General features: G+C 19.7%; 3 protein-coding genes across 3 annotated transcripts; 2 read left to right on the top strand and 1 right to left on the bottom strand.

The window, feature by feature from the left end:
• Positions 1-850: 850 nt before the first annotated feature.
• On the top strand, positions 851-2,205 carry MKS88_002640 (uncharacterized protein; the record flags this gene model as incomplete). Its single annotated transcript, XM_067215666.1, has 3 exons — positions 851-918; positions 988-1,090; positions 2,152-2,205. The coding sequence occupies 3 exons, from the start codon at positions 851-853 to the stop codon at positions 2,203-2,205; spliced, it is 225 nt and encodes a 74-aa protein (XP_067073222.1).
• A 3,069-nt stretch (positions 2,206-5,274) lies between these two features.
• MKS88_002639 (60S acidic ribosomal protein P1) lies at positions 5,275-6,009 on the top strand (the record flags this gene model as incomplete). Its single annotated transcript, XM_067215665.1, has 2 exons — positions 5,275-5,474; positions 5,850-6,009. 2 exons carry the CDS (start codon positions 5,275-5,277, stop codon positions 6,007-6,009), a joined length of 360 nt encoding a protein of 119 aa, XP_067073221.1.
• A 2,243-nt stretch (positions 6,010-8,252) lies between these two features.
• On the bottom strand, positions 8,253-9,444 carry MKS88_002638 (uncharacterized protein; the record flags this gene model as incomplete). The annotated part of the gene is made up of 2 exons (XM_067215664.1): positions 8,253-8,762; positions 8,914-9,444. 2 exons carry the CDS (start codon positions 9,442-9,444, stop codon positions 8,253-8,255), a joined length of 1,041 nt encoding a protein of 346 aa, XP_067073220.1.
• Between the last annotated feature and the right edge of the window lie 3,771 nt (positions 9,445-13,215).

Below are 13,215 nucleotides of genomic sequence, written 5' to 3'. Positions count from 1 at the left end.
AATGTTTCTATAAATTTTACGTTGAGGAAATAATGTGGTGCTGTAAAAGTTATATTTTATATTTTATTTTCGTTCTTATGCACGATATAGATAAAAAAAATAATGAATGTTTTAAAATACCAAAGTTCATTTTTTATAAATGTTTAAAATATGAGGGTGCTAGGAAAAGTGTCTTAAAGGAGTTACGTATTGTTTCTAAGATAAAGTCAATGGTATTTTTATTATAAAAAAAATATGATAAAGATTAAGGTACAATTATTTATATATATGCATACACACAATTTTTATTTTGTTCTACTCTACTTTTTCGTTTCTTCTCTTTATTTTTTATTTAAGGACAAATATTATATTAATGATTACAATTTATAATGTGTCAAGAACTAATTTTATAAAAAAAAATATTCAAAAATAATATAAACTTATTTTTTTATGTTTAACGTGGAGAACATTAGCTTGTATTTAGTGCAAATGAACCATTATAAATAACTTCAAAAGGTATTACGTGATTGTTACTATATTTTACTTAAATTGTATCATATTATTGAATTGAGTAAAAATTTTAAGTACATATGTATAATAAAGGAGTATTCCTATCCATCAGTATGTACGTTCATATAATATTTGAATAAAGTAAAATTTTACTCTTTTTGTATGAAAAAATTTAATGCTTGTGTCATATAGATCCTGAAAAAAATTAAAATATATGTTCAACGCTTATATAAATTGTAACTGTAAAATTATTTTTGGAAAATTTTGGATATTTAGTGAAAACATTAATTATATTATGCATGTACATTATATGTAAATGTATATATATAATTGGAACATGTAAAATATTAAATACTTCACGATGTTTCAAAATATCTCAATAAACAAAAAAAATAATAATAATATTTGCAAAACATTAAAATTTATCAAGTTATTTTAAATTGGAAAATCCTATTAAATTTTTATTTTATGATTTTTTTTTTTTTTTTGTTTCATTAGAAGTTTACAGCTAATATTAAATTTAAAATCTTATTTAAGAGCACGAATGGCTGAGTGGTCTAAAGCGTCAGACTCAAGATCTGATGAACGAAAGTTCGCATGGGTTCGAACCCCATTTCGTGCATAACAAAATAAAATTAAAAAGCAAAATGAATTTCTTTTTCTTAATTTTTCTTAAAAATATAATATTGTACAAAATAATTATATGATTTTTTTGTCTTTCATTTATATATTATGCTGAATTATATTTGAAAAAATATAATAATAAAATAATAGCTATATAAAACCGATAAATTTATTTTATTAACTAATTTTTTATTAATTATATTTTTGATTATGTAGATTTAAAGTAAATATAACACAAAAAATATTGTAATATGTCTTAAATATTCTATGACGTTTGTTGTATATCAATGTATATCAATAAAAAATAAATATTCTATAGTGTTTCATTTTTTTGGTGGTTGTATTTTTATACTATGGTTAATTGTTAAGAAGATATATAAAAAAAAAAAATATTAGAAAAATATATAGGTAACAGACAACACAATGTAACATCCAGTTTTATGAAGTACATGATCAGATAAAATAATAATGCTTTATCTGTTCGTTCTATAGTATACACATGCTCTAAGTTTATAAATGTAAAGATCTTTTTTCTGTAATATATATATAACTCATTTATTGGCATTATTAAAAATGAAATTAATAAGTAATCTTGTTATTTTTAAGAGATGTTTTTAAATAAAATAAAGATATATTTGAACTCTTATAAATGTTATTTTCCGTTAATAATTCTATATCACAGTAATTACAAATATAATTCAGAATATAAAAATGGAAAATATGTTTTATTCAATGTATTAATTCTTCAATGCTACTTATATTTTCATTAATAAATAATACTATTAAAAATTATTAAAAGAAATCATACATATATATAAAAATATTTTATTTTATTTTTTGTAATATACACTCTCTTTTCAACCTAAGCTTATAATAAGGAGAGTGACAAGAAAGAGATATTTTATAAATAATAATAAAAACTGATAAATTTTAAAAATTACTATATACACTATAAAAATAATAAAATATGAAAGAAATTTATTAAATAAAAACAAATTATTACTATTAATAACATTACATTTTTGCGTCAACCGGGAGTCGAACCCGGGTCACCTGCTTGGAAGGCAGGTATCATGGCCGTTAGACTATTGACGCGATATCTTTTTATTTTTATCTTATTGATAATATATTTTTTTAAAAGTATAAAAAAAAAAAAATAACTTCTCATTAAATATATGCATTAATTCAATAGAATGAAATTATTATAATATACTGTATAAACTATTTATATAAATTTTGATAAACACATCATTTATTTTATACTTATGTATTACAGTTTTTATACTTGTATGTTTATAATTTATATATTATCAATAGAATTAAATTTATGTTTTAAGCGCTAATCAGTTTTTTCACTATACTGTTTTTTCTTTAAAACAGTAATGGACAAAATTAATTTATATTAGATAAATTAAACATCTTTGTTTTAAATAATCATTTTCTTTTTTTAAATAAAGATGCATATTTTAATAAATATACAATTCATTTTTCTTTGTTTTTTTTTATTTCCTTTTGTGTATTCGATATTTTAGATGATTTCCTTATTTTCATTTTAAAAATATATAAGTGAAAAATGAATATAAAAAGCACATTGTAGCAATAGTTATACATCTTAAAAAAAGGAAGAATTATTTAGTTGAGTGGCTATATAACTGTAGAAAAGAAGTTAACAATGCTTAGAAGTACAATATAAGGTAAAAAAAATAAAAATAAATAAATACCCTTATTATAATGCATAAATTTTTATTTATTATATTTATATATATAAGTAAGATCCTAGTTCTTTGAAGACTATATGTTTATAAGAATTAAAATACATAATCTACTTTTGAAAATATAAAAATGCCAACAAAATAAAATATTTGAAAATATGAAAAAAAAAAATAACAATAAAGACAAAGATGAAGTATAATTGTATACTTCTACTTTATTTTATTAAAAAAAAAACAATTAAATAATAATTTCTCTTCTATGAATTGTTTTACTGAATATGATTTATAAAACAACATAACTGTTAGAAGATATAAATCAGTATGAATATTATATGAAATGTTTATTTTTAAAGAATTCTCTACAAAATTAGCAGCTTTTTGATAAAACATGTTTCTTTGTATTTATGCTAGTGTTTGTTCAATATAATAAAATGTTTATCCTTCAAGCGTCTATATGTGCATCAAAACATTCTAACAACATATTTTCATTTTAAAATCATATTAAAAAATGTATAATTCATAATATATATATAAAAAGTGTGAAATGTTAAATTGGTGTTATAAAAATGTATTTTTCATAATATATATGTAAAAAGTGTGAAATGTTAAATTGGTGTTATATAAATGTATTTTTCATAATATATATATAAAAAGTGTGAAATGTTAAATTGGTGTTATAAAAATGTATTTTTCATAATATAGAAGGTTACGAACGGAAATTACAGTTAATTAAATCATACGAGATTTACCTTTTAATTGATTAAAAGTAAGGACCAAATATTATGCTAAGATTATTTTTTTCCATTTTATGTGCTCAACAAAAATTACATACAAAATGTATTATTTATTATGGCGTCTTTTTTTTTGAACTAGAATATGTTCATGTACGAATAATGTAATTCATATGTATATCAAATGAAAAAAAAAAGAAATTATTTTCAATTTTTTTTATTTTATTACAACCTTTTATGTTGTCAATGAGTATATACATAAATTTTCCTTTAATACATTATTTATATTTAATCCTTATATTGAAAATTTTTTTTTTTCTTATTTTAATTTTTCATATTTTTAAATTTAATATTAAATTACAAGATTTCTGTCCTGTTTTCCAATTTAACTAATCTTTTTTGAAAGAACAGAGATCTCATAATATCTACATAAGTTTTATAATAGTTTACTAAATAGATTACTTTGTAGTTATATAACCTATAAGATACCATATTTTTTTTCTTGTATAATAATGTAATAAGAAACATACATTGTTTGTGCTGTTTTTGAAAGGTAATTTTTATTTTATTTGAAATAATTTTCATTTTTATATATGTGTAATTTAATAAAAGAGATATGTTCGATATAATGTTTTTTTTCTTTTTTTTTTTTTTTAAAAACATAAATTAAAAATTCAAATATAGCTCAAATTAATAAACTTCAAACATTTACTATATTTTTAGTATGTAAAATTAAATAATATCAACTGCATAAAATAATTTTTTGGATGAACATATAAAATATTTTCTCATGATTTTGTAGAATATAAAATTTACATGAAACGGATAAAAATAACTTATTTTAAAATTATTAGCGTTTTAATTTTAAATATTCCTTACTTTTCATGTGTTTAAGGAACTCTAAAATTAAATGGCTACTTTTTTCTTAACTTGCTATATTATTTATTGTATTGTGGGTTCATATATATACATATAAATATGTATGCATATATATACATGTATACACTTCATGTGTATATTTGTATTTAGCTCTCACAAGAATTTCAGTTATTTCTATCTTCGATTTTTTAAACATATAAATGAGCAGAGTGTTATATTATATATATTTTTTTATACATAAATTTATGAAGCGTTATTATAATGGCGTTTTTAATTTTACTATTATTAAAACAGAAAAAGATTTAATTAGCGCAATTTTTAATTAACTCCTTTGAATAATGTGCTATAATATTTGATAAAGCAAAAAAGTTGAAAATTCGTACGAAAATGTTCAAAAATGTTGGGTATTTGATATATATATATTTATATATATTTACGTACGTAGTTCTTACATTATATTTTACGTGAAAAATATGTTAATAACCTCTTTGATACACTAATATTAATTCTTGAAGCACGTATTTTTTCACCTTCTTTGTATAACGTGCATATATACATGTATATATATATATATTTATTTATTTACATAACGTTCTTTATTGTTTTGATATTTTCTTTTTATTGGTATTATTATTTTTTATTTAAAAATTTTTTTTTAATTTTTATTATTGTTATTTTTTATGAAAAAAAGTATATACATGTAATGTGAATAAAATTTTCTTGGTATCGTAAAAAGTGTTAAAAAGAGCAGAAAATTTATTTGAAATACAGAAAAAATATTTTTATTTTTAAAAAATTTCTTTATATAATTTATCACAAAGCTTTAATTAAAAGGGGAAATGGCAGCAATTCCAGTATCAGAAATACCAGATTGTGAAAAGCAGGAGCTTTTATGTACATATGCTGCTTTAATATTACATGAAGAGAAAATGAGCATAACTAGTGAAAATATTGTGAAACTTATTAAAAAATCAAATAACACAGTTTTGCCATACTTACCAATGCTTTTTGAAAAAACATTAAAAGGAAAAGATATTGAGTAAAGGACAAAAAAAAAAAAAAATATATATATATAAAGCAAAATACATGTGTACGTATGTATAACACTTAATATATAGTAAAACCATTGCATATTTTTTGTGGTATATTAAGTATATTAAAGATATATTATACATATGTCATTTATATATGTTATTATGTAAACATATATGTACATATATTTAATATAATACATGAACACATATGCATATTCATGGAGAACCGCTTTGATTGTACCCATTGTAACAGCCATTTTTAGGGATGTGCATAATTTAAATTGTTACAAATTTGATTGTACAAGTTAAATGCATATTCTGTTATTTTGAATAGTAATAATAATAATAATAATAATAATTTTGTTTTAAAAAATTATTAGGGGATTATTAAGTAACTTGAGTATTGGAGGAGGTGCCCCATCATCCGGAACACAAGCCACAGCGGATAAACCTAGTGAAGATAAAAAGGAATCCAAAAAAGAAGAGAAAGTAGAAGAGGAAGAAGAAGAAGATGACTTAGGTTTTTCATTATTTGGTTAGAATTATTGCAAAGTAGAAAAAGTTAACAGAAGGATAAATTTTTATTTAAAAAAAAAAAAATAAAATTGGAAAAATTTTAGCGTACACGTTTAAGTAAATGATTATATTTTCACACATTTTGATAAACTAAAAAGAATTCATGGTATAATTTAAATGAACTACATAGTTTTATAGGTAGTTTTTTTTTTTTTTTTTTTTCCTTTTTTTATTATATTTATTTATTAAAAGATTAAGTTAAAAGAAAAAAAAAACAAAAAAAATTTTAGAATTGTGTAAAGTAGGAAACGTTTTATTATGCAAATAAGACATACACTATTTTAGAAATACTTAAATAATGTTACTGTAGCAAGATTTTAGAAAAAAGGTATATGTTTAAATATTATTATGTTATAATAATATTATATTTTAATGTTATTATGTTATCCATAATTACACTATTTTATTTTAAAAGAAGAATAGTATTTGAACTAAATGTTTTTTTATATATAGTATAAGAATAAAGAAGGATTAAGAGTATATGCTCTTAAAATATTATAATCTTCCAAATTTTTTAATTATTACATATTCTTTTATTCATCCTTATATTATATTCGACGTTTTAGTATAAAAGTGTATCTATTAATTTATATAGTGTCCTTGGTTATTGTTGGAGCTGAATTATATAGTTGTCTAAATTTTCGTTCTTTTACTTCCCTAAGTAATGTTATATATGTATATGCATGTATAAATGAAACAAATATATAATGCAAGGAGGTTTGTATTTTTAACAAAAGACACCATTTAGAGGTGGTGAAGGTTAATATTTTTAGGAGTTCTCGTTAACATACTTTTTTATTCTTATAATATTTTGTTTTTATCTTTGTTTATAATATAATAGTTGCATAATAATTGCTGAAAATAATTGCATAATATATTAAAATAATCAGAGGTTATTAGTTAAATGGGACAACCCATATTTATAGTAATTCTTAAAACAAAAAGAAAAGGTTTGTTTACAAAAATGTGAGAGAAATAAATGCTCTATAATTTCCATATGCTTATTTTGTTTAAATCTATTTTTGGCTGAATATATATATATCTAAAATTTAGCCATAAAAAAAATTTAATTTATTTGTAAATATATTAATATTTCCCGTGTATACTTATTTCGTCGAAAATTCTTATTAAACAATGCAGATTTAGATTCTTTTTTTATGGGATACATTATAATTCTTGTAATAATAAATGTGCAACTTCATTTTTTAAAATAAATTTATTTAAAAATATTTCATAAAATAGTCAAATTTGTATTAATCAAATTATGTTTGTCAAAAAACATTATAAAACAAATATCTCAAAGTCATACAAATTTATATATCTTGGAACGAATTAAAACAAATTCAGGTAAGTACAGAAAACATTAAAACATAAAAAGCTAACATATATATAGATGAAAATAGCAACAAAGGATAAAAAAAAAAAAAAAAGATTAGGAGAAAATTTATCATAGTATTTATTAACATTTATTATTATATATTATTTGATTATTTATATGTTAAAAGAAATTAGAACATGCGTTAAAACGGTTTATTCCACTGTTATTGGTTATATATATACGCTATTTTTCGTAATAATAAATAAGACTTCTTTACATATTTGAATATGATATATATTTATACGTATAAGAAAGATAAAAAAAAAGGTAATAAAATATATAAAAATACGTGAACAAGTAAATAATAATGTTTGAGATTAAAAAGACATAAATAAAGTACAATATTTGTAATACACTGTGGGTAATTACAATATATTGATTGTAGATATGATAAATTTAAGAAATGTTATTGTTCTTACAATAAGATGTAAATTTAGTTAGTAAATATATATTAAAATTTTATTAATTAACGTTGTGTTTAAAATTATTTTATTTTGTCCAAGAATTTTCTTTTTGCAATTTATCTTTTTATGTTATTTTTTTCTACGACATTTTTTCCCTTTTCACTTAGTATATATATCTTGCATTTTATCTAAAAATGTTTTTCCATTAATTAAAAACGGTGCATTATTTCTATCTACTGTTTTTTGTTATATATAACCCCCTTAATTATTATTTTTGATATTTTATTGATGTAGAAAACATATGATTCCATTGCTTCTATTTATTGTTATTATTTAACTACTTTTAATAAATGTATGTGAGATTACACAGTACAATGTAACATTTTTTCAATTTTTTCAAATATTTATATTTTTAGTTTTTTTAATTAAACTCTTTGTTCTGCAGTCTTGAGTCTAATGTATGCTTTAAATGAGTGGGGTGCACCATTCCATTTTCTTTCAAACTTGTGCATTTTTCTGCACTTTTTTAGTCTTCTCTTTTCTTGTTTTTTCTGAACCTTCTTTAGTTTTTTGTGAAATTTTTCTTTCATTTTGTTCCAACGTCTAATCTTTTTCATTCTATATCTTTCATATTCCAAATCTATTTTATTCAATTTCTTTTCTAAGAGTATACCTCTTCTGTCATAACGAGGACCTATACAAGGTACAGGATCATCACCTAGTTTACATAATGCTCTGTTTTTCGCATCAAATCTTTTTTTATCAAATTTCTTTTCCATTCTTTCCTCTTCCATGTTAATTTTAGTTTCTAGTATTTGTAGATCTGCCATCATTCTCTTATCGTGCCTATTAATTTTATAATTAAGTATGTCCAACCATCCAAGTAAATCTCTTCTAGCTTTAAATTTCTTTCTCAGCCTTTTAGAACTTGCTCTCTGAAGAAAATATTAAAAATTATTTAAAATATGTTTTTTTTATTATTATAAATTTTTTTTCTATATACATAAAATGTAAATGTAAAAAAGTATTTTTATATATATCTCATATAACTTTGTATTTTTTTTTTTATTTAAAAAAAAAACTTACTCCTAAACGCATTAAGAAGACAATAAACATCATTAATCCATATAAGGTGAGTGTTGGTTTTTCATAATTATAGGGTGTTTGTTGAACGTCTTCTTCATATGGAAGAAGATCTTGTAATTCGCCGGAACTTGTACCTTCACCGGCTTGTAAACAAGGAACAACTTGATTACTTGGTTCATCTTCTTGTTTTTCATTATTATCTTCTAGTTCATCATCATTATCTTCTGCATCATCATTATCTACGTTCTCATCATCTTTATCTTCTTGATCTTCTTGATCTTCTTCATCTTCTGATTCATAAGTTTCTCCATCTGTATGATAATGTTCTTCATCATCTTCATCATCATCTTCTTCTGAATAATATTCTCCATCAGAATAGGACATGTACTGCTTTTGTGGGTTAGGCCTTTCTTCTGGAAGGTAATATGTGTTGGTAGTGTAAGTTTTCTCATTAATTTTAGTAAAGGGACTATTTAGTTTTGAAACTTCCACTTCACCACTAGGTGGATCGTCTGTCATAAAAGTACTCATTTCCCTATTATTTTAAATAAAAATTTTAAAAATTATTTAAAATAGACTAATTAATTTTTCTTGGTTATTATAAAAAAATAAAATTATTAATTAAAAATATAATATTCCAAACATTTTTCTATACTACTATTTAGCAAAAATAAATAAAAATGAAAGAATGAATAAAAGAAAAAACTAATAATAGATTAAAAAATATAGAATATATACTTACGAAAATTAAATTAGGAATAGAATATATAGTAAAAATGGAAATGAAAAACAAATAAAGAATCCAAAATGCTTCTTAAAATTTTAGAAGATGCTAAAAACTATATACTTACAACTATGTTTTATTATTAAAAAGCATAATATTTATTTTATTATTTATAAAGTTACATTAAAAACAAAACAGAACAAATAATAAATAATTACTTATTATATTCTATTTTTATATAATTTTATATATAAAAATATGAAAATGCTTAAAGTAAAATAAATTATGGTTAAATAATTTAAATAAAAATAACCATTTGTCAAAAAAAAAAAAAAAAATACATATAATTTTTTATTAATTAAAATAAAATTAAAAAAACCAATATTTTAAAACTTTGGAAATATTTTTCTAAATTAGAATTTGTATAACAATATATATAATTTAAATATTATATGTACTAATAATATAATAAAAACTGAAAAAACGATAAAAATAAAATAATACAACGAAAAAAAAATGTAGAAAAATTAGAGTTAATAAAAATATATTTTTTTGTTTTTAATTAAATTATTCAATTCTATATTTTTAAATATAATATATTCATATTAGTATTTATCTATTTGAACTAGACAAAAAATAAATATTTTATGCAGAAATTATTTGTTCAGGAACCTTTGAGGTTTTCTTAAAAAAAAATGATATTTTAATAATATAGCTTTAATTTTTAAGAATATTCTAATATTTGAAATGTTTCTACTTTTTTATACGTACATAAATAAAAAAATAATAAAAAAAAAATATAAATGATTTAAAGTATTTCTTTGTTCTGAGCATGTAAATGCATTACTTAAAATGTTGCTGTAGTATATTTATTGGTGATAAAAAGAGAGAATTTTGATAAAAATTTTAATTTCAGTAAAAAATAAGTTGTGAACCGTTCCATAGTTCATATTTTTAATTATTTTGTATTTATTATTCTTTTTTTAATAATGCTCAAAAATAAAATATTTATATATCAGTAGTAGAAAAAAATATAATTATATATAAATTTTGTAATAAATATTTTTCATTTATTTTAACTTACAGAGTAATTTTATATAATAATAAAACAATTAAAAATATTATTCTAATTTTTAATTAGATCGAAAAGTTTATAGTCATAGTCTATATATATATTATTATAATTATATGCAAATTAAATTTAAAATAATTTTTTAATACTATATAATATAAAAGAAATTACATTAATTTTAATATTGAATTTTCATTTTTATTATTTTTTCAAGTATTTTTTACTCTAAAACATTGTAGAAAATTAATATTTTTTATTAATATTTAAAAATAACCTATTTTTTCTTCGTAAATAAAATATGAATAAAAGATTATATCTATATATCATTATTTTTTTTTTTTTTTTTGCAACTTGTACGAATTAAAAATCTTTATTAATATTACAAAAATTATGAACAAAAGAAGTACATAATTATTAATTATATTCTAAATTTAGTTTTTTGTGTTTTTGTATACTTATGGTTTATCTATGAATAAGTCTATCATGAATGCTGATAATTAATCTATAAATTAGGATGTAATAGGAAAATAATACATTTAACAAATAATCGATATTAAAAATTCTGAACGGTATAAATTTAATAAATAAAATTCAATTTACTATTAACTAAAATAAATAGTTTAAAATAAACAATAAAGTATTAATATATATGTAAGCCTATTATATTATGCCATGTTTTAATAACTTCTTCAAATAAATATATTATAACATATACGTATTTTTTCATAAGTTAAGAAGAGATCATATCATTATTTGGAATTTTGAACGTAAAATTGCTCTTTTATTAATAAAAATTCATTTAGATTCTTATTAACAATATAATTATATATAAAATTACAACAGAAGGTAAAAGACAACTTAAAAAAAAATAAAGACGAAGATGATGCTTAACGATATATTACCGTATCTTATTAAATGAAATACATATAATTTTTTCTATAATTTTTTCATTTAAAAATTTTTCCTTGCCTAATATGAAATTCCTCGTTCATTGATCTTCTGTTGTAACGTTGTATTACGAGTTGTGTATGATGTATAAATCATTATAAGAAAACCATGTAAATACATGTATATTTTTTTGATTTTATACAAAAGAACTAAAGCAATGAAATTAGAAATCGTTGTAATTATAATATAATTCATGAATTAAATTCTTCCATTAATTTTAAATAAGTTTATTAAATTGTTTCAAGAGTACATTTAGAATTAATTGTGAATAATAGTTTACATCTTCTATTTAATATGCAGTAAAATAGACTATTTATAAAAATTAAAATATCTCTGTTAATTGAACCAGAAATTTGACATTTGAGCTTTTATTATGAGAATTAAAAAATGACAAATTTAACAGTAACTGTTTACTTATTTTATATATTTATTTTATCAGAATTTTTTGTTGTGTATATGAACATATTTTAACATATTTTTATATATACATATACAAGTAAAAAATTAAAAGTTGAAAAAAAATATACAATTTATTTTTGCAAAAAATTATATGTACACATAAGAATTGCAAATAAAAGTTATTACAAAAATATTAAAATATATATATAAGTTTGGCGCATAAATTTTCAAAATAAATTAAATATAGTGTGTTAATGCATATTAACAAAAAAAACGAACAGTACAATATAAGTTCGAATATAGGGTTTTCACAAAAAAAAAATATAAAAAATTATGGCGAAATATTTTTATAATTATGTTTAATTTTTTTTTTGTTTCTTAAAAGCCATATATTTTTTTGTACGTTTATTACCCCTTAAAAAGAGAAAAAATCATAAGTTTATATATATATTTTTGAGAATTTTGCATATTTCGAAAAAGTTTGGTATGATAGTAGAGTATTTATGAAAATATTAAATAGTAATCAATCATTTTTGATATTTTTGCGTATTATTATAATTGTAACGATTGTGAGAACATTAATACTTAAAGCATATGTATATATCTTTTTTTTTTAAAGTCTCTAATGTTAACTTCTGTATTTTATACGTGGAAATCCAAATTGCAATATAACAATTATAAATATGAAAAGAACAAAAAAATATTTATGAACATACTTTTATTATTTGATATAATAATCCATATATTTTTATATATTTAAAGTTTGTATAGTATTGTTTTCTTTCATATATATTTTTGCAAAAAAAAAATAATAAATATACTTCATTACAGTTGAAGACATATAATTTATACAGCAGTGGTAAACGTTATAAAAATGCAGTCATTATATAAATTAAAAAAAAAAAAAAAAAAAATGGAGGGGGGGTTTATTTTATATTCAACAAAATATAAGTAGCGTAAGATGAGAACAAATCTTTGAAATGTTAAAATCATATATTGCTAAGAAGTACTGAGAAACAGTATTAATAATATTCTAAAGTTCGTTAATTAATTAAAATAAACAACTAGATATAAATAATGAAAATATATAATGAAGTGCTGAATAAAATTCTGTATTTATGCTAAATTAATTTAGTAAACATCCAAATTAAAATTACTA

The sequence above is a fragment of the Plasmodium brasilianum genome, chromosome 9 (assembly GCF_023973825.1).
Source record: "Plasmodium brasilianum strain Bolivian I chromosome 9, whole genome shotgun sequence".
NCBI lineage: Eukaryota > Apicomplexa > Aconoidasida > Haemosporida > Plasmodiidae > Plasmodium > Plasmodium brasilianum.
Note: the sequence above shows the minus strand (reverse complement) of the source record. Positions and strands in the feature narration are given on the sequence as shown.